This window comes from Anolis carolinensis, chromosome 1 (genome assembly GCF_035594765.1).
Source record: "Anolis carolinensis isolate JA03-04 chromosome 1, rAnoCar3.1.pri, whole genome shotgun sequence".
In the NCBI taxonomy this organism is placed as follows: Eukaryota; Metazoa; Chordata; class Lepidosauria; order Squamata; family Dactyloidae; genus Anolis; species Anolis carolinensis.
The window spans coordinates 3,655,197-3,681,880 of record NC_085841.1 but is presented as its reverse complement, the minus strand read 5'-3'; the positions used below and the strand labels follow the sequence as shown (position 1 = coordinate 3,681,880).

The 26,684-nt window shown below is 42.6% G+C and overlaps 1 protein-coding gene across 1 annotated transcript in view; it reads right to left on the bottom strand.

Moving 5' to 3' along the window:
• Nucleotides 1-928: 928 nt before the first annotated feature.
• elp3 (elongator acetyltransferase complex subunit 3) overlaps nt 929-26,684 on the bottom strand; it is a 153,036-nt gene continuing 127,280 nt past the window's right edge. The window contains exons 14-15 of the mRNA XM_003227805.4: nt 25,950-26,031; nt 929-2,398 (exon numbers count right to left, since the gene is read on the bottom strand). Coding sequence (XP_003227853.1) covers nt 2,322-2,398; nt 25,950-26,031 — 159 coding nt within the window. The 3' untranslated portion in view covers nt 929-2,321. The remainder of the gene's footprint in view (nt 2,399-25,949; nt 26,032-26,684) is intronic.

Sequence of the window (26,684 nt, the reverse complement as noted above, 5' to 3'; positions counted from 1 at the left end):
GTTTTTGGCAGTCAATTTTTGTGCCCCAAACAACAGTAATTGTCCCTGGACCTGATTTGCCAGAGGTCCTTTGGTTTGGGCCTGAGATGCAGCCAGAGTCTGTTCCTGTGGATTCTGGGACCAGAGACAGAGTGGTTGCAAGCAGGCATTTAGAACCTCATTCATCTCCACTGTCAAGGCCAGTTCACCAGGTGTCAGATGGACAGTTTTGTTTAGAGGAGGATAATGAGTTTGATAGAACAGGAGCGATAACTCATGGAAGGAGGGAACTAGAATGTTTGCGAAGAAGTAAACCACTGCTTTTGAAGCGCTCTAATGAGTAGTTTTCTCATGAGAGAAAGAGTTTTCTCATGAAAGAAAGACCTTGGATTTTCCTTAAATGCCTGGTTCTTCTCTGCCATAGCAGAGGTGGCAACATTGCAATTCAAGAGAGAAAGATCTTTGCTCTGTGTTCCTGTATATTCTTGAAGCCGTAGATTTTGCTTCAAGTTCCAGCCTTGTTTTGCCTTTGGATCCAGTTGTATGTTCCAGTAACGTTGCTGTTTGGATTTCTATTACCTTGGATTATTTTGGAGTTTGATCCTACAACCTAGCCTTGTTTCCTGTGGTTCCAGTTTGTCTCATGCCTTGGATTTGAACCTACTTTGGACTATTCTTGATGCCTTTCGTGGGACTGAGTTCGATATCTGGTTTGGACTATGTTTTTGAGTGACGTTCTTATACGCTTGCTTTAAGATTTTCAAGTACATTGCTCTTGTGGATTTAAACCCATTTTATTGACTCTGAACTTTATTCACTTGTGCGTACTTATAACTTTCAATAAACAGCTTACTTGCTTATATTCTGGGGCTCCAGTGTGGTTTTGAGGTGCCTACGCAGCCTAAGGGTGCAACACACTGCTACGATGAAGTAATATAATAAACAGTGCTGGGCAAACCATGGTTTATTGGCATTGCTTTCCAAATACGGGTTTGCTTTGCAGGAGTGAAGTCTGGTTTGAAAAGGTGTCCATATTCCTCCCCTCTCCTGTGTCTTGCCTTGGTCTGAAAACTAGAAATCCTTTGTCCTTTAGTGCAGAAAGAGCTCCAACCATGTTACAACACGACACCCCAGCAACATATGCAAACCATAAAAGGCCTTAATGAAATCAGGCAATCTCTAGCATCTTGGTTAGGACCACTGCAAAAAGAAAAGGGAAGTATGGAAGGAAACTCTTGGAAAACAGTTTGGAAACATCCTTCTTCAAAAATGCCTGCTTGTTTTTGAGAGAAGTGGCTTGTATCATTTCAACGCCAGCGGGATTATTCTAGAAGCAATTCAGGTGCATTAGAGCCCTTAAAAATGGTGAAATTCCTAGAACCCAGGACTCACGTCTCTGAATGTGAAGATTCCTTCCAGCTTAAGGCTGGGGATGATGAGACTAGTGATTGAGATCGGCTCCCATGTCAGTGGGACAAGTGAATCCGTTCCTGGCTCTCAAAGGCTTTTAAAAATACTGTCCAAGGTGATGAAGCTCCTTGGAAGTCATGGCTCAGCACCGTGGAGAGCTCACAGTCCAAACAAACACAGAGTGGATATTCCGGCCAAACAACACAGAAAGCATTGGTGTGAATGAAACTAAAATGGGAAATAATGTCAATGAGACCCAACAACATTAAATTGGGAAGGAAGAAAAAAGTCCGATATCCTCTCAAGATGTCAAAAGATTTCAAGAGGAAAGGTTCTAGTCCTCATGAAGGTTGCAAATCAAAGGCGGTGTAAAATGGGATATTAAAAGCAACTGGTTATCCTAAGTAGAACTTGACAAACCTGATGGAAAATTGGTCAAATAGCAGGCAATAATGGGAGATGTAGAAAGGAGAAGAGCTTAGGCCAACTGAAGGCAGTGGTGTGGGTAAAGGAAGCTAAGATAAGAAAACAAGCTTCTTTCATTTGCTTGAAAGACCAGCTTCCTAACTTTGCCACTCCCATTGTGTTGGGCTACAACTCTCATCATCCCCGTCGGAGGTGAGAGATGTGGTCTCAATGTATCTGGAGAGGCAAACAGAGTATCCAGTCCAACTCGGACCACTGGCTGGGGATGATAGGGAGTTGTAGCCCGATCCAGTACGGCCACGCTTTTGGGGCTCTTGTTGGTTTTCAAAGGGCAACAAGAGAAGGGCAGGGAAGTAAAGGAGATCCCGGAACGATGCTGGGACTCATCTGCTAGAAAGAAAATTCTAGCAATTGGTGTTGACCAATTTGGGTTGACCTACACCTTTTCACTCTCCCACACTCAAAACAAAAGCTTTTGTCGCTCCACAATGTCCGGTATCTGTTCTTCAGTCCAATCGCTTCACCATGTAGGGCCCTTCCAGCTCATAGCCGATCTTCCGGTAGTAATCCCTGGTGCCCACACCTGGAAGACAAAAGAGGCAAAAATGAGGTGGAGAAGAAAGGATGGGATGCCCAGAGCGAGAAAAAAACATGCATTCTGTAATCCCAGCCTTGGGGTCCCTTCCAATTCTATATTTCTATGACTTAGGATGCATTTATGCTGTAGAAATAATGTCTGACACCACTTTAATTGCCATGGCTGAATGCTATGTCATCCTGGAAGTTGTAGATTAGTGAGGAACCAGTACTCTTTGGGAGAGAAGGCATCAAAGATATTGTGAATCTACAACTTCCATAGCACTGAGCCACGGCAGTCGAAGTAGTGCCAAATGGCATTAATTCTACAGCAGGCATGGGCAAACTTGGGCCCACCAGTTGTTTTGGACTCCAACTTCCACAATTCCTAACAGCCTACCAGCTGTTAGGAATTGTGGAAGTTAGTCCAAAACACCTGGAGGGCCCAAGTTTGCTTTAGCTTGAGATATGAGCAAGATGGAAGGTGTCCGGAGAAGGGCGACTAAAATCGTCAAAATATGTTGGAAATAGCAACCTTCTTCAAGCCGCCACTAATAATTTGTTTGTATATAATTCAGATTGCTTACTGTATTGTATATGTGCGTATTGGCAAGCAGTTTTCCTTAACTCTATGTTGTGCGAGGGGCTGCATACCATGTGATGGGAACTGGGATTGTTTGGGACTCAGACTCCATTTTAGAAACAGTATGCTTTCAGACGCCAGTAGAAGCAGAAGCTTCAATGTAGAAACAGTGTGTTTTTAGAAGTCCGTAGAAACTGAATGCTTTAGAGAACAGACTATTAGGCTCTCAGAACAGGGAGATGCTTTAGACTATGGGCTGTTAGGATTAGAAGAAAGATGCCCTGTGTTACCTGCACAGAGAAACTATTTCAAATCCTATCTGTAACCGGCCTGATATGCAATGTACCTGTATGCTGAATGCATGAAGTTTGTGAGTAAACCAACTATGTTACTTTTAAAGAAGTCTACTTATTTTGGTCTCTTGAAAGCATGATTTAAACCAAGATGTTTTAAGGGAGAGTAGATATTTTTTGGGCAACTGAAAAGAATATTTTTGAAACTCTCCTCTATCTATCTATCTATCTATCTATCTATCTATCTATCTATCTATCTATAAAAATAATATATATATATATAAGATGCATTGGCATATCTTTGTCCCTAATAGTTCAAAGAGATATTTAAGTACATTAGAGTCTCACTTATCCAACATAAACGGGCCAGCAGAACATTGGATAAGCGAAAATATTGGATAATACGGAGGGATTAAGGAAAAGCCTATTAAACATCAAATTATGTTATGATTTTACAAGTTAAGCACCAAAAGATCATGCTTTACAACAATTTGATAGAAAAAGCAGTTCAGTACACGATAACGTTATGTAATAATTACTGTATTTATGAATTTAGCACCAAAATTTCACAATGTATTGAAAAATTGACTACAAAAACATTGACTACTAAAAGGCAAACTACCTTGGATAATACAGAACCCTGGATTGTTTCCTTGATTTGTATTGTAATGGATATTATTATTTATTGTATTGTTCACTGTGTTGTGATGCGTTGTTCTTTTATATGCTGTTTATATTGTATTGTTCTGGGCATGGCCCCATGTAAGCTGCCCCGAGTCCCCGTTGGGGAGATGGTGGCGGGGTATAAATAAAGTTTTATTATTATATATTATTATTGGAAAAGCAGAGCTTGGATAAGCGAGACTCTACTGTATATCAGTTCAACAGCTGAGGAACCTGACTGCCTTGCATGAATACTAGTGGATATTTACCACTAACAAGAAGGTTGACTCAAGCAAGTTTTTAACTTTTCTCAAGGAGATTCCTGATTTTTCCCAAAAAGGTGGTGAATGCCATTTTCCAAAAGGTTATGGCATCATTTTCCCAAAAGGTTATGATTTCTAACAAGGTCATGCCTTTCCAAAGATCATTATTCTCCAAAAAGAAATTGGAGACTATGAATCCCTCTAGCTTACGAGGCAAGGTTTGCTTAGCTTGGAGAAGAGAAAGTTCAGATGGCATACAATAGCCATGTTTTGGTTTTTGAAAAGATGTTGGGGCAAGGTTGTTTTCTGCTGCTCCAGGGACTAGGATGCAACGGAGCCATGGATTCAAATTCCAGGAAAAGAGATTCCATCTAAACATTAGGAATAATTTCCTGACAGTAAGGGCTACTCAGGGGTGCTTTGATTGTGTCTTCCTGCATGGCAGGAGGTTGGACTGGATGGTCTTTGGGGTCTCTTGCAAGCTATGAATTTCCAGGGTCTTTTGAACAGACATGAACCCTTTTCTCAGCACTGGACAGTTGCACGATGCTGTGATGAAGACCTGGGAGTCTGACTACAGGGTCCCATTCAATGGATAGGAGAAGCCCAGCTGCGGGCCTCATTATCCAAGGCTGAAGAGCCTCGGCCTCTTTCCAACCGTTGTCTCTGAGGCCCCCTCCACCTCCACTTTGCCTCCACTTCAGGAGAACAAGAGGCCTCCGCGGCCACAATTAAATCTGCTCATCAAGAGCTTGCAATTTCCTCGTCCTCCGCTCTTTAATCAGACCCTGCCGGGAGCAAAATTCAGATCAACTCAACCCTTTTGTTACCATCCAACTTGGATAAGGAAGGCTTTTAGGAAAACCCACAATGGTAGCACACAACCCCGCGAAGCTGAGCTTTTCAATATGCCCAAAGATGCCCAGAGGATCTGCCATTTCTAGATGTTCTGGTCATCCGTAAACCCAATCAACAATTGGGCCACACAGTTTACAGAAATCCTACACACACGGATAGATACCTTCATAAAAACTTCAACCCTCACCCAAGCGAAAAAAGGAGCACAAAGTCCTGACAGACCGTGCACAAAGAATCTGCGAATCGAACCTCCTCCAAGGTGAACTAAACCACCTAAACTGGGCTCTACAGGCCAATGGAGACTCCACCACAGACATCAGAAGAGCTGTAAAGCCAAGAACAAGCCATGAGAGTCAAGACAAAGATCCACCCAGAGGAAAAGTGTTCTTACCAGACATCAAGCGAACCACTGACCGCATAAGCAAACTGATGAAGAAGCGCAACCTACAAACTATCTACAGACCCACAAAGAAAATCCAACAAATGCTACGGTCAGCGAAGGACAAGAGGGATCCTCTCTCCTCTGCAGAAGTCTACCGGGTACCATGCAGCTGTGGACAAGTCTACAGAGGGACCATCAAACGCAGCAGCATGGCCCAAACAAGACTCAAAGAACATGAAAGGCACTGCAGACTAATTCAACCAGAGAAATCAGCCATAGCAGAGCACTTGATGAACCAACCTGGACACAGGATATTATTTGAGAAAACAGAAATGCTGGACCACTTCAACAACTATCATGTCAAACTACACAGAGAAGCCATTGAAATCCACAAGCATGTGGACAACTTCAACAGAAAGGAAGAAACCATGAAAATGAACAAAATCTGGCTACAAGTATTAAAAAAAACTCTAAAATCAAAACAGTAGATGGGAACCAACACTCTGAGGGCAGAGGACAGCTAATGACTGAACAAAGGATGCCCCCAGGCATGAGACAAAACCTTTCCAATGCTAATTAGGGTGATTAACTGAAACATTAATGCTGGCTTCCCAGTGACAAAGGACTCTTGCCACATCCTGGACTCTACACAGATATATATTCTTTCCTTTCCTTACTTATTTTATCCATACCTCACAACCTCTGAGGATGCCTGCCATAGATGTGGGCGAAACGTCAGGAGAGAATACTTCTGGAACATGGCCTCACAGCCCGAAAGACATACAACAACCCTATGCCCAGAGGACTTTGATTGTCCATGATTCCACTCAAATGACTCTGTAAGGGGGTCACAGGCCAACAAACAAGCAGATAAACAGACAAACAAGCCAACAAGTAAACCACACTTTAGGTTAACTGCATGTGGTTCAACTCTCCCCCATGTTTCCCCACTAAGGACACTATGTCCTTAGAGAAACAATGACTAGCTAAGGTCACCCAGTGAGTTGCGCCATTTGAACCCAGTTTAAACAGAGACAGAATGTGTTGCACTCCAGTCCTGGAAACTCCTATGACTACTGCACCACACAAGAGTTCACGGATATAAGCAAACAGTTTATTGTAAAAAACATATAAAAAGCATATACAAATCAGGAATAAGAAAAGAAAATATATAATCCAAAAAGGTTTGGCAAAAGGTGAGAATCAAACAATAATCCCACTGTCTCATGAAGTTTCAAAGGTGACGAAGTCCAGGAACAGCCAGGAATCACAGATACAGCATAAGTCCACAATCAGGAAGATATAACTAGTAAGACTTGAACAGGAGCATAAAAAACTTCCAGGATATATTAAATCCAAACTCAAAAGTTTAACGGGAACCAGGAACAAGGGAACTCAGGCTTAGCTTCTCACTCCAACGCAGAATTGCCTGAACTGACCTTAAGTTAAACAACTTGTTGCTTAATAGACACCCATGAAATCATTATGTTTCCCGTGAATTTCTTTCACAAGTTTCCCACATAATCGCTCTGAATGACACACTCTATTTTCGGCTTTGATTTGTAAATAAAGACTTTTGTTGATCTCTGTAGCTGCAGGTGGGTTCCCATGGGAACCCTCCTTATCACTCAGCTCTTCACTTGATTTCTTATCTGACTCCCCTGAATGCTCTTGAGGTCCTGCACTTCGTGAGTTGGTTTTCTCACAGAACAAACCATCATTTCCTAGACTTGAGGGCCCATCACTTTGTGAAAACTCACAATAATTTCTGAATCATCCACAGGAAAGCTCACAACCCTCTAAATCATCGGCCTTGGGTGACTGATCTACAACAGGATGGCCATCTGTCGGGTGTTCTTTGATTGTGCTTCGTCTGCATGGCAAAGAGTTGGATTCGATGGCCCATGTGGTCTCTTCCAACTCTATTATTCTATGATTCTGTTTCTAAACCATAGGAGTCCTCCAAAGGAAGATTTCTTGTCTGTGTGTGAGAGGGTATGTTCAAATAATGGAATCATCTCTCTCTTATTGTGCTCAGATGTTTCTCACTGCCGTTGGGAAGTGCTTTCTTTAACTATTCCAGAATAATATATATTGCAGCAACGAGGGACCGAAGGGATTTGATTACTCAAGTTGTGTCCCTCTTGGGCTTGCAGATGTACACAGGCTTTGCCAATGCGATGGAAAATGTGCATTTTGGAGATAAGGGAGAAATGAAAGATAAGAAAGAGCCCCAAACGGGCAGTTCAGCCGGAGATTTAATTTCAACCGGGAGACGAGACCAAAGAGTGTTTATGCGTATGACGGGACTAGCAGTGGCCATTCAGGCGCAAAGATGAGGCTCTCTGAATGTGGCCAGGGAACATTTTCCTCCAAATGTTAAATCCTAATTGAAAATCCATCCCTGGTTCATGTGAACAAATTGAGTATATGAAAGAGAAAGATGAGAGGGAGGAAGGGCAGAAGAAAGAAAGAAAGGAAAGATAAGAAGTTAATGGTAGAAAGAAGAAAGAATGGAAGGAAGGAAGACATTGTGACCATGTGTTTCAGCCAATTTGTGCCTCTGTAATTTGGGCATCCACATCTACCCCTAAATCAGCCAATGCACAGGCCAAAATTACACCTAGTCATGTCTTCTGCTCTTTGTATAATGTGGCTGTTCCTTGCAGCTTTGGAAAAGAACTAAAATACTGTGAGATATATCTATATATATAAAAGGGTAATGAAATTTCGTCCTAGGACAAAACAACAAAACTACACATCCCAGAAACACTAAACTTGGCAGCACAGCCCCTCATCCATGCCTCTAGGTTCATACAACAAAAAGCTCCAGCTACTCCAGAAAACGGCCAGGCTTTGAGATTGCAAGGCTATTCACTGCTATTCCACCTGGCCAACAAAGGATTCCCATAAGCCACAGCAACGCGTGGCTGGGCAAAGCTAGTATATATATTTTATTTAATTTATTTATTTGCAGCATTTATATTCTGCCCTTCTCACCCCGAAGGGGACTCAGGGCGGATCACATTACACATATTAGGCAAACATTCAATGCCTTTTAACATAGGACAAAGACAAACAACAACATAGCTCCGAGCGGGCCTCGAACTTATGACCTCCTGGTCAGTGATTCATCGCATGTGTGTGTGTGTGTGTGTGTGTGTGTATATATATATATATATATATATATATATATATATATATATATACACATACATACATACACACACACACACACAGTAGAGTCTCACTTATCCAAGCCTCGCTTATCCAAGTTTCTGGATTATCCATGCTATTTTTGTAGTCAATGTTTTCAATATATCGTGATATTTTGGTGCTAAATTCGTAAATACAGTAATTACAACATAACATTACTGCGTATTGAACTGCTTTTTCTATCAAATTTGTTGTAAAACATGATGTTTTGGAGCTTAATTTGTAAAATCATAACCTAATTTGATGTTTAATAGGCTTTTCCTTAGTCCCTCCTTATTATCCAAGATATTCGCTTATCCAAGCTTCTGCTGGTGCATTAGCTTGGATAAGTGAGACTTTACTGTATATGTGTGTGTGTGTATACAGTAGAGTCTCACTTATCCAACGTAAATGGGCCGGCAGAACGTTGGATAATGCCAATTCTGGGCACCACAGTTGAAGGGAGATGTTGACAAGCTGGAATGCGTCCAGAGGAGGGCGACTAAAATGATTAAGGGTCTGGAGAACAAGTTCTATGAGGAGCGGCATAAAGAACTGGGCATGTTTAGCCCGCTGAAGAGAAGGCTGAGAGGAGACATGATGAGGGCCATGTATAAAGATGTGAGAGGAAGTCATAGGAAGGAGGGGGCAGGTTTGTTTTCTGCTGCCCTGGAGACTAGAATGCGGAATAATGGCTTCCACCTGAACATCAGGAAGAACTTCCTCATGTGAGAGCTGTTTGGCAGTGGAACTCTCTGCCTGTTGTGGAGGCTTCTTCTTTGGAGGCTTTTAAGCAGAGGCTGGATGGCCATCTGTCGGGAGTGCTTTGAATGAGATTTCCTGCTTCTTGGCAGAATGGGGTTGGACTGGATGGCCTGTGAGGTCTCTTCCAACTCTAGGATTCTATGATTCTAGGGGCTCCAAAGGGGCTTCGTGACCCCTCCTTTTCCTCTCTTTCTGCTTCTTCTGCTGCTGACTCCGTCTCCCACTGAGCCGTTCGCTGCAACGGGGACCAAGGCAGAGCCGCGGCATCATTAATGAAAGATTGCCATCTCTCTGGGAGAGCAATGAGATGTAATCTCTCCATCTGGAGGGTCCGCGGTGGTGCTGGGCTCCTTTTCCGCCGCGGCACAGCGACACTTCTTGCAAGACGCCTCCGATGCTACGCTAGTGGCCCATCTCTCGCCAGGGATGGAATGAGAATGCAGATGGGCCAGGTCGGCCCACTCTCTCCCCTGTAGCCTCACCCATGCCTGCTTCCAAATGAAGTGGAAAATTCAAGCAAAAACTGTTTGCTCTTTCAGGGAAGACCCTGTCCCTTTTCATCATCGTCTCTTTCTGGCACCATTTCAAGCTCACTAGGGATGCGATGATCCGAATTTGAGTTTCCATCTCGGATTTTCAAGAGCTCTCTAAGGTTCTGAATCCAATCCATCCCAGGTAGAGAAGCCATTGAAATCCACAAGCATGTGGACAACTTCAACAGAAAGGAGGAAACCATGAAAATGAACAAAATCTGGCTACCAGTATTAAAAAACTCAAAAATCAGAACAGTAGATGGGGCCAGGCTGTGGCGCAGCTGGCTAGTAGTAACCAGCTGCTTATAAATCACTACTGACAGAGAGGTCATGAGTTCGAAGCCCGGGTCGGGTTAAGCCTCCGACCATTAATAGCTCCGGCTTGCTGTTGACCTATGCAGCCCCAAAAGACAGTTGCACCTGTCAATTAGGGAAATTTAGGGACGCTTTATGCGGGGAGGCTAATTTACAACACCATAAAACTGCCAGCAAAACATGAGGAAAGGAATGAGGAAGTACAGCCACTACTGGACAGTGAAGCAACAGTTCCCCCTGTGGCCGGAATCATGAAGCTGGAAAAATGTTAAAAATGCCTCTGAGTCTGTCTAATGTATGTTGTTTGTCTGTTGGCATTGAATGTTTGCCATATATGTGTTCATTGTAATCCGCCCTGAGTCCCCTTCGGGGCGAGAAGGGCGGAATATAAATACTGTAAATAAATAAATAAACAAATAAGCAACACTCTGAGGGCAGAGGAGCCCCAAGGACGGCTAATGACTCTGAACAAAGGATGCCCCCCAGGCAAGAGACAAACCTTTCCAATGCTAATTAGGGTGATTAACTGAAACATTAACGCTGGCTTCCAACTGACAAAGGACTCTTGTCACACCCTGGACTCTCCACAGATATATATTTACCTTCCTTGCCTAGTTTATCCATGCCTCACAACCTCTGAGGATGCCTGACATAAATGTGGGCGAAACGTCAGGAGAGAATACTTCTGGAACATGGCCACACAGCCCGGAAGACATACAACAACCCCATCCCAGGTAGGTTCAGGCCTTCAATGGGGTGCAAGAGTAGCTTCTGTCCTGGGTCTTTCAGGGCTATTCATCATCTTCATCAATGACTTGAATGATGGAATAGAAGGCATGCTCATCAAATGTGAAGATAAGACCACATTGGGAGGGACAGCAAAGACCTCAGAGGACAGGATCAGGATCCGAAAGGACTCTAACAAATTAGAAAACTGGGCCCAAACTCGGATGAGCAAGTTGAAAAATGCATGACAAAGTGGGCTCAAAATGTGGGGCACAATATAATGTTGGAACAATGGGAGAAAATGTGGGAGAAAGGGCTACATGTGAATCTTTAGGGACACTAACTTCTCATTGGTCAGAATGTCTTTTATGGCCCCAATAAACTGGACCATGAGGTTGGAACCATTTTGCTTCCTCTTTCTCCCTTTGTTCTTCTAGCTAACAAGAAGTATCTTGCTGTCTCTCCTGGCAAGATGCAACTATTTAGATGTTTGTTATTTTTCCTTTCTTATTTTTCCTTAGAAACCAGTCTAGAGTAGACTAGACAGCTCCCAAGCCTTTCTATCTACAACGGAGTTCTTTTTACCTGAATAAATACTTTTTGAACTTTTATTGAGACTCTGCAGTCCATTGCAATCCTAAATGGCCAAAGGCTTCTCTTGCTCACCCCGTGTAAGTAACTGCTGCATTTAAAAGCTTTGCTTTTGCTACTCTGCTGATTTTTGGTGGAATCTTCCCCAGAAAGGGTTAAATTGAGTCTAACCGCTCAGAGATTACCACAACACCTTCTATCATATGTGGTGGACATGTAAACATGCCAAGAAATATTGGATTCAAATACACTCAGTGATCCAGCAAATTTTAGGGGGAAGCATCCAGCTAAAACCGGAGACTTTTCTACTTGGTCTGACTGATAGAAATAATCAGGATAGACTATGGCAATATATGACCACAGCAGCCAGACTATACACGCAGAAATTGAACAGTACAACAATACCAACAACGGAGGAATGGATGATAAAAATGATGGACTTGGCTGAAATGGACAAATTAACATGTCTACTAAAAGAAGGGACACTGAATTTTTTTTCAAAGTCTGGAAACCTTTTATTCACTTTTTGCACAAAGAAGAGAAGGGCTTGCTCATTTTGAGTTTTGAAGAATAAATTAATGTTTTTTTTTTGTTGGTGTTGTAATATGAGAAAAGAGTTAATATAGAGAGGTCTAGAGCAGGGGTCCCCAAACTAAGGCCCGGGGGCTGGATGCGGCCCTCTGAGGTCATTTACCTGGCCCCTGCCCTCAGTTTTATAATATAATATATTGTATATACATATAATATTGATAATAATATTATAATGTAATACAATATAACACTAATAATACCATATAATAATATTAATTATATATTCTATATTACATATATTACTAATAATATTATAGTATAGTGGTATAGTTCAATAAAGTAATATATAATGCTAATATTGTGCTATGCTAATAATATAATATATTGTATGTACATATAATTTGTAAGCCACTCTGAGTCCCCTTTGGGGTGAGAAGGGTGTGATACTAATGTAGTAAATAAATGCAGTAAATAAATAAATAATAAATAAATAAATACATTTTAGACTTAGGCTCGCCCAAAGTCTGAAATGACTTGAAGACACACAACAACAACAACAACAACAACAACCCTAATTAACTTGACTATCTCATTGGCCAGAAACAGAAGCACACTTCCCATTGAAATCCTGATAAATGTATGTTGGTTAAAATTATTTTTATTTTTAAATATTGTATTGTTCTTTCATTGTTCTTGTTGTTATTGTTGTTGTGTTTGTTTTTTTTTGCACTACAAATAAGACATGTGCAGTGTGCATCAGAATTTGTTTGTATTTATTTTTTTTCAAATGATAATCCGGCCCCTCAACAGTCTGAAGGATTGTGGACCGGCCTTCGGCTTAAAAAGTTTGAGGACCCCTGATTTAGAGGGTGAAGCATATGATATAAGCTTTATTTGGGACCACATTGGGATAGACCAAAGGTTACTTATCCCCCTCTTTTTTTTCTCTTGCCTCCTATTTTTCTCCCCCCACCCCTTTTAAGAAAAGGATGTATAAAAAGAGAGGGTGCAGATAAAAGCAATGTTACATGGAAACCAAGTGTGTATAAATGTGAGCACCAATGGAAACTAAAAGTGTAAGCAAGATATTGTAAAGCTGAACCAATAAAATTGAAACAAGCCCATCTGTATTTTAGAATGTGTTTTATGAATGTCCAATGTAAGTTAATGATTTTTAACTGTTTTATAGTGCATTGTACAATTTTTATATATGTGTTTTATTGTAAGCTGCCCTGAGTCCCCTGTTGAGTGAGAAGGGTGGGATATAAATATTGTAATAAATAAATAATAAATAATAAATAAATAAAAACACTGGACACAAAAAAAGAGAAACGCTGCTCTAGACAAAAAGAAACTGGGCCCAAACTAAAAATAAAAATTTCAACAGAGAGTAATATATGGTAGTACACTTTGGCAACAAAAAGGAAATGCAGAGATATAGGATAGGAGACACCTGGGTTGAAAACAGCCCATGCAAAAGGGATATAGAAGACTTAGTTGACCACAAAGTGAACATGAGCCAAGTGTATGATGTTGCTGCTACAAAAGGCATTGTAATTCTAAGCTGCATCAATAGGAGTATCGTGTTGAGATCAGGGAAACTGCTTGGAAGTCTGGTGAAGTCTCCTTCCCTGGAGGCTTTTAAGTAGTGGCCGGATGGCTATCTGGTGGGAGGGCTTCCTGAACGGCAGAAAGGGTTGGACTGGATGGCCCTTGGAGTCTTTTCTATGATTTCCCACCACTTGAGTTTGCTATGGTCTTTTTTTAACAAAGGAACTGGCTAACGCTGTGGCCAGCAGGAGGTTCGGACACCATCCGTTTCCCCAAGACCGCCTCTCCCCCCTCAACCAGCTGCGGTACGCGTTGAGGCATGCCACATTTCTGGCCTGCGTCCATGTTAATTTTCTACTTGACAGCACACAAATCGAAATCTGGTCCAAGGGAAAGCTGATCAGCCCCGCTACGTGGTAATTAATTCATAGCGGAGAGAGGCCGCATTGAAAGGCAACATGCCCCCCTCCCCGGCCGAAGTAAGACGTCACCGAAACCATCGCCTTCATTGGAGATGGGAACCAAAAAGGAGGGCACTAGAGAAACATTCTCCAAATGGCACATAGAAATATGGTGCAACAAAAAAGGACAGTGATAAAGCAACACTTTCCATATGGCACAAAGGAATGAGGGGGCACCATAAAGGATAGTTAAATAAGCACCATCCAAATGACAGAAAGTATTAAAGTGCATCAAAAAGGATGGCGTTCGAGAAACACTCTCCAAATGGCACACAGAAATAAGGTGCACCAAAAAGGACAGTGATGAAGAAACACTTTCCAAATGGCACAAAGGAATGAAGGGCACCAAATAGGATGCTTAAATGCACACTCTCCAAACTGCACAAAGGACTAAGGTGCACCAAAAAGGATACTTAAATAAATGCTCTCCAAACGGTACAAAGGAATAAGGTGCACCAAAAAGGATGCTTAAATAATTGCTCTCCAAATGGTACAAAGGACTAAGGTGCACCAAAAAGAATGCTTAAATAAATGCTCTCCAAATGGCACAAAGGAATAAGGTGCACCAAAAAGGATGCTTAAATAAATGCTCTCCAAATGGCACAAAGGAATAAGGTGCACCAAAAAGGATGTTTAAATAATTGCTCTCCAAATGGTACAAAGGACTAAGGTGCACCAAAAAGGATGCTTAAATAATTGCTCTCCAAATGGTACAAAGGAATAAGGTGCACCAAAAAGGATGCTTAAATAAATGCTCTCCAAATGGCACAAAGGAATAAGGTGCACCGAAAAGGATGGCGTTCAAGAAACACTCTCTAAATGGCACATAGAAATAGGGTACACCAAAAAGGGCAGTGATAAAGCAACACTTTCCAAATAGCACAAAGGACTGAGGTGCACCAAAAAGGATGCTTAAATAAATGCTCTCCAAATGGCACAATGGAATAAGGTGCACCAAAAAGGATGGCATTCAAGAAACACTCTCCAAATGGCACATGGATATAGGGTGCACCAAAAAGGATGCTTAAATGCACACTCTCCAAATGGCACAAAGGACTAAGGTGCACCAAAATGCATGACGCTCAAGAAACGCTCTCCAAATGGCACTGAAAAAATGAGGTGCGCACTTTGCTGGGTGGCAATTATCTGATAATAGGAAGAAAATGAGCTCCAGGTCTCTAGGTGATCAGCAAGGGTTTTCTGACTTCTGTCTGTTCAGCAGCAGTAACTGCAGCAACCAAATGGCTCCCCATCTGCCCCCAAATATAACTGACTCACTGACTCGTTCTCCGTAATCTATAAAGTAAATGAAAAAAGCTTAGAGGTAAACAGGAGTGGGTTTTGCATGAGGACGGGATGACCTCTATTCCTTTCAGGGCCTCGCAAACAAACTCCAAGACTTAATGGAAAAGAATAACACATAGACTTCCATGAGAGGTTGCTGTGAGAGATCGTGGTTAGAAAAAGTAATCATATTTACAATCATAGAATTAGGTGGTACCCCTCAAAGGCCATCCATCTCAACCCAGTTCTGCCAGGCAAGAAGACACAATCTAAGCCCTCCCAAGAGATGACCTTGGTTCTACGTTTAAAAATAGTTCTGCTTTTGTGGAAGCTTCCGTATAGTTTTCTCCTGTTTTTAAATATGTCATCGGCCACTTTGAGCCCTATTATTGGGGAAAAGATGGGATATAAATAAAAAAAATAATAGTTATGATAGTTGTCGTCGTCGTCGTCGTCGTCGTCGTCATCATCATCATCATCATCATCATCATCATCATCATCATCATCATCATAGGAGGCAGTGTGATATGGTGATTTGAGCAATGGACTAAGACTTTGGAGAACAGGGTTCAAATCTCTGCTTAGCCATTAAACTCACTGGGTGACATTGGTCAGGTCACACTCTCTCAGCCCCAGAGGAAGGCAAGAGGAAAACCCCTCTAAAGAAAGAAATAGGGTTGCCATAGGCCAGAAAGAACTAGACAGCAACAACAACAACAACAAAAACAACAACACCTTGGCTTCTTTTACGGCTTTCTTCTTCCCAAAATAAATGTAAGTAACACATTAGTTTTTGTCTTGTAGGGAAACATTTTTTATACCGCCTCACCTCAACAAAAGTAGATGCGGCGAAACCAACTGGTAAAAATAGCAAAGCAAGTATAAACGGGTGATTTAGGAGTGTTGGTGCTCCGAACAATGGAGCCAACATGCGGTAGCGATGCCGGCACCGCCACGCCAGAGGAGCCGAAAATTACCTTAAATCAAGCACTCTCTTCCCAATAATCAAGTGTCTGCACTTGCGTTTGGGTTCTTTCAAAAGAGAAAGGGGAATATGTTGGTTGCTAAGGAGGGTGCCCTCCTTCCAGGCTCCAAACCACAAGGCAGAGAACAATACAGGCTTGATTGGCCAGGCAGGAAAGGTTAAAAGCACCAAACTGGAGAGAAGCTTTTAAAAAGTGTTCCGGGGAGGGTCTCAGAGACGGGTCCCAAGCGTGGTATGTTCTCTCCATCTTTCTGTGCAACACCAACTATGCGTTTTTTGTTTGCAAGGCTTGCAAATCTCCAAAAATGACTAGCAGAGGTGGCCTTTTCAGCTCAGGCAAAATAAGAGGTGCATCATGACCAAACGAAAGCATGTTCCTGGACAAAACTGGGTGCCAGAAATCATCATCATCATTATTCATACAGTAGAGTCAATGAAAACATTGACTACAAAAATGCGTTGGATAATCCAGAACGTTGGATAAGCGAGTGTTGGATAAGTGAGACTCTACTGTATCTTGCTTTTCTTAGTAATGGACCAAAGTCAACTTATGTGTGTTGGGAATCATCCTGGACTACTCAAGTCTAAATGTAGTTAGATAGATGATAGAGTTAGATTGAGGGAATCCTTTCCCTGTTTCCAAAGCATGCCTAGACGGGTTTACTGTGTTTCACTCTATCCTGTTTACGTCACATCCCTTACTTTGAAGTTAGTAGAAATGTGAATCTTCAGGGACACTAATGTCTCATTGGTCAGAATGTCTTTTATGGCCCCAATAAACTGGACCATGAGGTGGGAACAATTTTGGTTCTCTGTTCTCCATTTGTTCTTCAAGCTAACAACACGTCCTGCCATCTCTCCTGGCAAGATGTAACTATTTAGATATTTGTTATTTTTCCTTTCTTATTTTTCTTTAGAAACCAGTCTAGAGTAGACTAGACAGCTCCCAAGCCTTTCTATCTACACTGGAGTTCTTTTTACCTGAATAAATGTTTTTGAACTTTTACTGAGACTCTGCAATCGATTGCCATCCTAAGCTGAAAGGCTTCTCTTTGCTCACCCTGTGTAAGTAACTGCTGCATTTGAAAGCTTTGCTTTTGCTACTCTGCTGATTTTTGGTGGAATCTCCCCCAGAGAGGGTTAAATTGAGTCTAACCACTCAGAGATTACCACAACAATGTGGAATTTTGGAAACATCATAGCTTAAAAACCATACAAAATTAACAGATATAAACTATGGAAAAGTGTCAACGAAAGCAGAAATTGAAAAATAACATGCAGAAATTACACAACTGACTAAGAGGGCATCTATACTGTAGGATTTATGTAGTTTCATACCACCCAATGGATTCAATTTGCAGGAAAAGAGTCTTCACCTAAACATTAGAAAGAATTTCCTGATCGTAAGAGATTTTTGGCTGCCTTGAAGTTTGGTGGAGACGCCTTCTCAGGAGGATTTTAAGCATAGGCTGGATGGCCATCTGTCAGGAGGGCTTGGATTGTGTGTTCTTCCATGGCTGGGTGGCTTTTGGGGATCACTTCCAACTCTACAGCAATATAGGCTGCATTAAGAGTCCAGTGCTTTTTCACTGGGGTTTTTCAAGCAGAAGATGGATGCCCATCTCCCTGCCTGGTAGGATGGGGTTGGACTGGATGGCCTTCAGGGCTCCCTTCTATGGTTCTCCATAGAAGATCCAGTTAAAATCCCAGAGCCAAGCGCTGCCCCCGTCTCCATCCCTTCGTAAACCGAACACGAATGCTCTCTGCTGCTTCTGCTTCTTCCGCAGGAGCTGGAATGATTTCCTGCAGAGGAACAGATCTTAGGTCTCTGAAGGAGCAGCTGAGTTAAAGAACTGAAAGGCCCCGCGGGGTTTCCCTGCCACAAAGACGGCCCATGGCTTTTCCCGGCTCAAGCTGGTTTGAGACGGGCTCTTCAGCTGCCCTCAAGTGCTTCCCTCTTAGGGGCTCCTTTCATGGTGCAAATGAGAAACGATTACAGGGGAATAACGGCTTCTTCGGTCCCTTCGAAACAAGTTAAAGAAGTAGAGAGAAAAACAAAGCTGGCAAAGAATTTCAGGGGGAAACAACTGGCTCCAGAAAAAAATTAAGGGGATGTTTTAAGGTGCAAGAGAGTCTTCAAACCATCATTGGTGAAAAGCCAGTTCAGATGACAACTGAGGTCTAGCATTGTCCTGTCTTGTCTTTCAAGAACAGCCTTAAAACACAGTGGTAAGTAAATTAAAACGGCTTTACTTCAGCAAAATATAAAGTACAGGACACTCATTGGATTAATGCAAAATGAAGCAAGGAAGTCTTAGGGCAAACACAGTTCTTAGTCTCTGATAAATTCCCGAATCAAATAGCAGTCTTACTTCAGACAAAGAAACAGCAATAAATCCTTAGGACCAGTTTCCCAGATGCAGACTTGAAGCAGGCACAAGGGGGGCGAAGGCTTAGGCATTAGAGTCAGTTTGTTACCAGCAAGAGCTGGCTGCATCTGCTTTTGCTTTATAGCCCTGAGTTCCCTCCCAGCTGCTAGGGCAGTTCCCAATTACTCAGCTGCATTTCTGGCAGCTATTCTAGATGAACGACGTCTCTGTTCTGTTTCCTTTCGCCTCTCTTGAAAAGTGGGAACTTGCAAAATCTCCTCCTCAGATTCCAACTGCTCCTCTCATTCATGAACACTTTCCTGCTCCCCTTCCTCTTCTGAAGAAGAGGAGTCCCTAACAAGCATAATCGTCTGAGCCATGGGCTAACTTAGGCCCTCCAGGTGTTTTGGACTTCAACTCCCACAATTCCTAACAGCCGGTAGGCTGTTAGGAATTGTGGGAGTTGAAGTCCAAAACACCTGGAGGGCCCAAGTTTGCCCATGCCTGGTCTAACCTAACCCAAGGTTTGATTACAACTCCCACTAGTCCAAGGGTGCATCTTCACTGTAGAATTAATGCACTTTGACACCACTTTAGCTGCCATGGCTCAATCCTATTGAATCATAGGAGTTGGGAGTTTCATAAGCTTTTCAGCCTTCTTTGCCAAAGAGTGCTGGTGCCTTCTCAAACTAAATCTCCATAGCATTGAGCCATAGCAGCTAAAGTGGTGTCAAACCACATTCATTCAGCAGTTGTCGACACACCCGAAGCCAACACGAAGTACATATTCAAGGATAGTGATGTAAAATATCACAAAACTACAGTTGGAGTGAACCCTTTGAACCAAGTGTTGAATAGTAAGCCAACACAGAGATAAAGCATTGGAAAAATCAAGCATTTCACCTGCCTTTAGTTGTTGTGAGAGCAATAGGGGAATTTTAGATAGTCTAGGCCCCCTCGTGTGCCGTTACCCATTCCGACTCCTTTAATTCTGTTTTCCCCATTTGCTCTTCTGTGTATTGCAATGCATGGTCATATAAATACTTTTGGTGTATCCAAGCAACCAGACCATACGAGCCCAGAACATGCATATAAAAGCTCCCCCTCCTCTGTCAACTTTTATCTATTGCCTTCTTTGATCTCAGATTCAAGACAGTGAGTTGAGGATGAAGCACTTCATTTTACCTAATTGTTCTGTTACTAAGAATATAGCTACTCCAAGTGATGTACATTTGATGTATATAGTCTTTAGCTTGTAATTTGATGCTGCTTGCATGCATTTGCTTAAGTTTACTCCGAGGAGCCCCTAGTGGTGCAGTGGATTAAACCCTTGTGCCAGCAGGACTGATGACTTGAAGGTTGGGTTGCTGACCTGAAGGTTGCCGGTTCAAATCCAACCCGGGGAGAGCGCGGATGAGCTCCCTTTATCAGCTCTAGCTCTATGCGGGGACATGAGAGAAGCCTCCCACAAGGATGGTAAAAACATCAAAACATCTGGGCAACATCCTTGCAGATGGCCAATTTTCTCACACCAGAAGCGACTTGTAATTTCTCAAGTCACTCCTGACACGAAAACAAAAGTTGAACCTTCCCTTCTCCAGGCTAAACATCCCTAGATTCCTAGCAGCTCCTTATTGGGACCCATAGTTTCCAAACTTCGGGCTATTATTGTTATTCGTCTCCGGACCATAATAGCCTTCTTGAATTGTGGTGCCCAGGACTGGATATAGGATCCCAGACAAGGTCTGACCAAACCTACGAGGGTTGAATGAAAAGTAATGCCTCCACTTTCATTACTTCGGTTTGGATGGGAATATTTTAATAAATCAAACGCAGAAATAATCCTTAGAATGTGCTCTTTGACTACCACTATTCACTTTTCAACATAATCACCAGACAATTCTGCCAACATTTCTGCCAACGATGAACAAGTTTTCTGAAGCCGTTACGGAAGAAGTCGACACTCTGTTTCCGCAACCAGCATCTCACAGGACCCATCGTGCACAGATCTTCCGATAGCCAAGAAAAGCAATAATGTGACCCCCATGTTCTTGTGAAATGCCGATTATGCTTGAAATTTCTCTCCGAGTGATACAATGATAGTCCTGAATCAATTTGTCAACCTTTTGCTTGTGAAACTTGGTGGTTGCTGTCACAGGACATCCAACTCTTTGTTTGTCACGCAAATCAGATGTTCCCACCCCAACATCTTTAAACTTACTCGCCCAATGACGCACAAGACTCACATCAACACTATCACCATAAACAGCTTGCATTCTCTGATGAATCTCCTTTGGGGTGACACCTTCTGCGGTCAAGAATTCAGTAACTGCATGTTGCTTAAGTCGCATTGACCGACCTGTGCAGGGTTCTGTTAATGTGGGATTTGTGTATTGATAGTGTTTAAATGCAATTTGTGTCTTGGTTTGTATTGCATACTGATTGCATCATCCAGAGTGTACTATAGTCTGGAAAGAGTTAATTACTGAGAAGCTGTGATGACCTTGATGTGTGGTTGGAACTGGGGAGTGTCCAGACACAAGTGTGTATGCATTACTGATTACATCAGTTCTGTTCTGTCTGTCTAGAGTCAAGTCCTGTGTCTATTGTCTGCAAGTCTGTTTGTCTTGTACAGTAAAACTTGTATGTAGTTTTACTAACGTCTCTGGGTGTCTCTTCGTGCTACGTTCCTCTGACTCCATCCAACTGCTGCTGCGCTGCGTTAATTACTCTGACAGGTTCCATACTTCGCACTTTAACAACACAACCGTTCAATGCTATGGCTTCCTGCCAAATTGAACTGCAGAGGAGAGTCTGCTGAACAAGCCAGGACCTGCTGCAAACCAGGACTGCCATCTGTTGAGAAGTTACGAAGGTGGAGGCATTACTTTTCATTCAACCCTCATATGACATTCCTTAATCTGTTAAAGAGTGCAGAAAGCTGGCTTCCTAGGGTGTCCCAGGGCAGTTTTTATGGCCTGCAGATCTATAGTATCAATGTTGTAGCTTTCCTATATTGAGTATTAAGAACTTGGCTCCTGCTGGCAAATTGGAAGCCGGCCAAAGAGTTTTGTTAAATCTTTGTTGACCGCTGAGAAATATAGACTTTTTTTCCAGAGCAAAAGGGAAGACAGGCAGGCTTTAGTTCCCGAAATTAACAAAGGAGGGTTAATCTCCTTTCATGCCGAAGCCAGTCCCGGCTGCCTTTTCATTTACGATTAAAACCTCCACCAAGAAACGGGTGCTCCTCAGATAGCATTGCCTAGGTAATAGGAAAGCGGCATTGCTTCCTTTCTTTGAAGGCACTTCAATGGCCTTCTTGAGCGTTCGGTTCTGAATTCGAGGCCTTGGAGGACGGAAGGAGTCCTGGCCCAGGATAGGATTTCATGCTCATTCTATACACACAGGAGAGAAAGAGAGAGGCTGCAAAAGCAAACCTTACTCCACAGGGCCAGGACGTCAGAGCCCCTCCCCACGTCCCAATTTACATCCACGTCAATGCATGCTCAAATGGGCAATATTACCATTCAAATGAGCCCTCTCACCAATGCTTTCATCCTCAGAGGGACAGAAGAGCAACACAATGCCTTCCAGATTCATTGAGATGCAGCCGCAAATTGTTGATAGACACAACATGAGCTGTTTTTAATACGAGCTCAGCTGGTTCTGGGTTTCTTGGTGTGCTTTTTAAGATAACAAACTGTCCCCAACAACAGAACTCCTGGGAAGACAAGAGTTGGAAGAAAAGAATCCACTCACTCCATCCTTCCTGAGATATGAGCTGTTCTGACTCAGCTTTCGTGTGACTCTGATGAGGATTCTGGGATGCAAGTGCATGAAGAAGGGATTCAGGTTCAGGATTCTGGGATGCAAGTGCATGATGATGGGATTCAGGTTCAGGATTCTGGGATGCAAGTGCATGAAGAAGGGATTCAGGTTCAGGATGCTGGGATGCAAGTGCATGATGATGGGATTCAGGTTCAGGATGCAGGGATGCAAGTGCATGAAGAAGGGATTCAGGTTCAGGATTCTGGGATGCAAGTGCATGATGATGGGATTCAGGTTCAGGATTCTGGGATGCAAGTGCATGAAGAAGGGATTCAGGTTCAGGATTCTGGGATGCAAGTGCATGAAGAAGGGATCCAGGTTCAGGATTCTGGGATGCAAGTGCATGAAGAAGGGATTCAGGTTCAGGATTCTGGGATGCAAGTGCATGAAGAAGGGATTCAGGTTCAGGATTCTGGGATGCAAGTGCATGAAGAAGGGATTCAGGTTCAGGATTCTGGGATCCAAGTGCATGATGATGGGATTCAGGTTCAGGATGAGTTTCAAGATGACTCTGATGGGAATTATGGGATTCAGGTTCAGAGTGTTCCTGCTGTGGAAGATGAGGAGCAGGGAGGCTTTCCCACGGCAGGGAATGGTGTTGATGATAACTGAAGATGATACTAAAGCTAGCCAGGTGCAAATTGACTCAAGAAGGGAGGACAACTCCCAGCCTGATAGCATACAGACAGACGCTAATGCTAACGAGCTGTCTGGCCTTGACAAAACGGAATCTTTAGATCGAGCTGGCCGTTTGGAATTCAAGGTTTGCAGGAGTGTTAGAATAGCAAACAAGAGAGAGGTCAGAGGGCAAAGAAATGCGTTCATGCTCTGCAAAGGGTATTAAAAGAGTGTGCTGAGAGAGAAACCTTTGTCAAAGCAACTTCTCATTTGAGTCAAGAGGCAAGCTCTTGCTTTTCTGGATTATCTTGCAGCCTTGGTGTGTTCCTGTTCTTGGGACTTTGTCATGCATTCATGGGACCTTGTTTTATGCCTAATGTTTCTTGGATTATTTGTTATAGCCTTGTTTTTGCAACAATTTTTTGGAATTTTACTATTGCTTTTTAAGAACTGTCTATTTCCTATTTCCTAATAAACTACAAAAGACTACAACCTGTGTACAGCCTGGTGTATTTCGCAAGGTGAAGCTAACCTGAGGTGCAACAGATGTATGCGTGAGCATGAATGCATGTACATGTGTGTGAATGCTGATGGAAAATGTAATTTCCCTTTGCTTGTTTGTTAGCCAATGTAACTGTAGATTGTTTGTGAATTCAATGTAGGTACATAGAATCTGTACGTCTGTATCTCTAATGTCGTGCTTTGTGTAAAAGTGTAAAGTTTTGATGTACCTTCTCATACTGAAAATTGCAATGAAAAGAACCTTTGTTTAAAAAAGTTTTCATGACATCTGGTAGTAAAATATTGGGAATTTTTGGAATTCCAGGGAAGAAAGGACTGGCATGTACAACCAGCCCTCCATATTTACAGGTTTGATTATGTTCTCTGTAGGCAATCCTAGGCCCTCCAGTATGATATTGTATGCCATACCCCAGCTACCTTTGGCTTCTGAACCTGATCCAGAAATGAACTTTTGACCAGGATGAAGCTTTTTCTGACCTTTTGCCCAGTTCTCCCAGCTCCTTTCAGTTACAGCTGCCGGCTGTGGATAGTTCAGATGCTTCCTTAATTGGGAGAGATACTGGAGATGTTACTCCCGTGGCTGAACCAGATGTCCAGAGTTCCCCAGAGACCATGCCCTTCAACCGAAAGGAGTTTTTGCATCTCCAGAGATCAGAAAAACAATGGCTTAGAAGGAGTAACCGCTTGGCATCTCGAGGGGATTGTGGATAAGAAGATTCTCTTGGGAACCTTTGGGGAGTTTGGTCTCCCTTCGTTGGGATCTGATCTTCGTTCCATAAAAGTGCCTTGCACTGCAGACAATTTGTGGTGTCAACGTAGCGTTTTCCTGAGAACACTTCACCGACTCCAGTTCCCTGATTTCACCAAGCCAAGCCTCCTGTTTCTGGCAGCGAAGCCGAGCCGCGACTCCCGATTTAAACCGGAGTAAATTCACTTCCTTGCCTTGTTCCTGAATCAAGTTTGATCTTCGCTTCGTCTTGTTCCTGCTTTGATATCCACGATCTCCTAGTGACTCGGGACCTTGTTATTCAGCCTTGCTTCCTTGTTGTTCCCCACTCAAACTTCCCAACAGTTTGAGCGTGTTTCAGTTTTGAACTTTGGACAATAATATTGGACATTTTCCTTCATCTTTTTGGACTTATTAATACCTTTTCACAAAGGATTATTTCCCACTCATACATTCTGCTTATGCATTCCTGAATTTATATTTGCTTTAATAAAGATATTATATGATTACTAGCTGTGCCCTGCCACGCGTTGCTGTGGCCAATTGGAATTGCACTGAATAGCCTTTGTGCTTCTAAGCCTGGGCAGTTTCTATATAGGGGCCTCTTTGCTTGGGCTGGTTGAATGGAATGGAGCGGCCTGATGGCTTACAAGCCTGAGGGTTATCCATGTAGTGTATATTTTGGTTGGGCTGGTTGAAGAGGAGTGAATAGTCTTGCTGCCTGGAAGCCTGGATACTTTCTACCTTGTGGAATTGTTGGTTGACCAGGTCAAATAGCAATGAATAGTCTGAGTGCAGGAAGTATGAATGGTGGAATTAGTTACCTCGATTAGCATTGAATGGCCTTGCAGGTTCGAGGCCTGGCTGTTTCCTGGTTGAGGGAATTCTTTGTTGGGAGGTGTTAGCTTGGTCTGATTGTTTTCTGTCTGGAATTCTCCTGTCTGGAATTCTCCTGTCTTGTGAGTGTTGATTTGTATTTATTGTCCTGATTTTAGAGATTTTATTGTTCTGTTTTCTTATTAGAGCGGTTTTTGGGGTTTTGCGGGTCCTGGTTCTGTTTTGGGGGTTCGGCTGTGTTGTATGAACCTTGAGGCAAGGCTTTTGCGTTGTGTTGCCAAGTTTGGTGTTTCTCGGGCGTTTAGTTGTGTTGTTATAGTCACGGCGCAAACAACTTTACCCTTTTATATATATAAATATAGATTGGTCTCTGTCTAGTTTCCAGTGTTCACGCTGCCTTGGGGTGCAACATTGTAGTCAACTTCTCCAGTCATACTGGAAAACCTAAAGATTCCTAGAATGAAAACAGTACTCCTAGATAAACCATTTCTGAAAGACAGCCCTCCGATGAAGGGGAGTTCTATATTTGGTTATTCCATTACCAGGTTCTCTGAACATCAGGACAATACGTTCCAATGTCTTTCCAACCTTCTACAGCTCCGTCCTCTGGCTAACAAAGCCTGCCCTCGAAGCTTATCAGACAAATAAACCCGGAAGGCCGATCCGCCCGTGACGTACCTGAAATAACGGCAATCTTCCACGACCCGTGCTCTTCCTTGGCGATTCTTTCCGCCTCCTCCATCAGCAGCATCCCAAATCCCTAGATAAGGAGGAAGGTGACAAGGGAAAGGGTTTTTAAAATAGGAGCCTCTTGTAATTTACGGATTAGCTGGAAGAAAAGGCTTGCGCTTTGGAGGTCGGGGAGTCAGCACGGGAGGGGGGAATTGGACCAAATGAGGCAGAGATAGAATAAATGATGTCCTTGGGAAGAGGAAGAAAGACGGGAAGGCAGAAAGGTGTGAAAAAGAACCCTTATACTAGCGGTTACTTCTGACCAGTTGTACCTGTTGGTTAATTTTTCGACATAGCCACAGGATTCACCCCAGTTTAAGGTTCTCCCCATGATTTTATAGCACCTTTAACTTAATAATAATAATAATAATAATAATAATAATAATAATAATAATACTTTATTTATACCCCGCCACCATCTCCCCGCGGGGACTCGTGGCAGTTTACATGGCGCAGAGGCCCAAACAACATAGGACAAAACATAGGCAACATAATACAAATCACACTATAAAAAGATAAAACAGTAATACAATAAATCAATTAAAACAAAAATACAGGATAAAAAATTGCATTTAAAAGACATAAATGGTAAAATCCTTCATATTTACAAGTTTCAGTCAGTGCACTTTGCCCAGTTCATATTACGATTTCATTACTGTGTTTTAACATGTGTCTTACAAT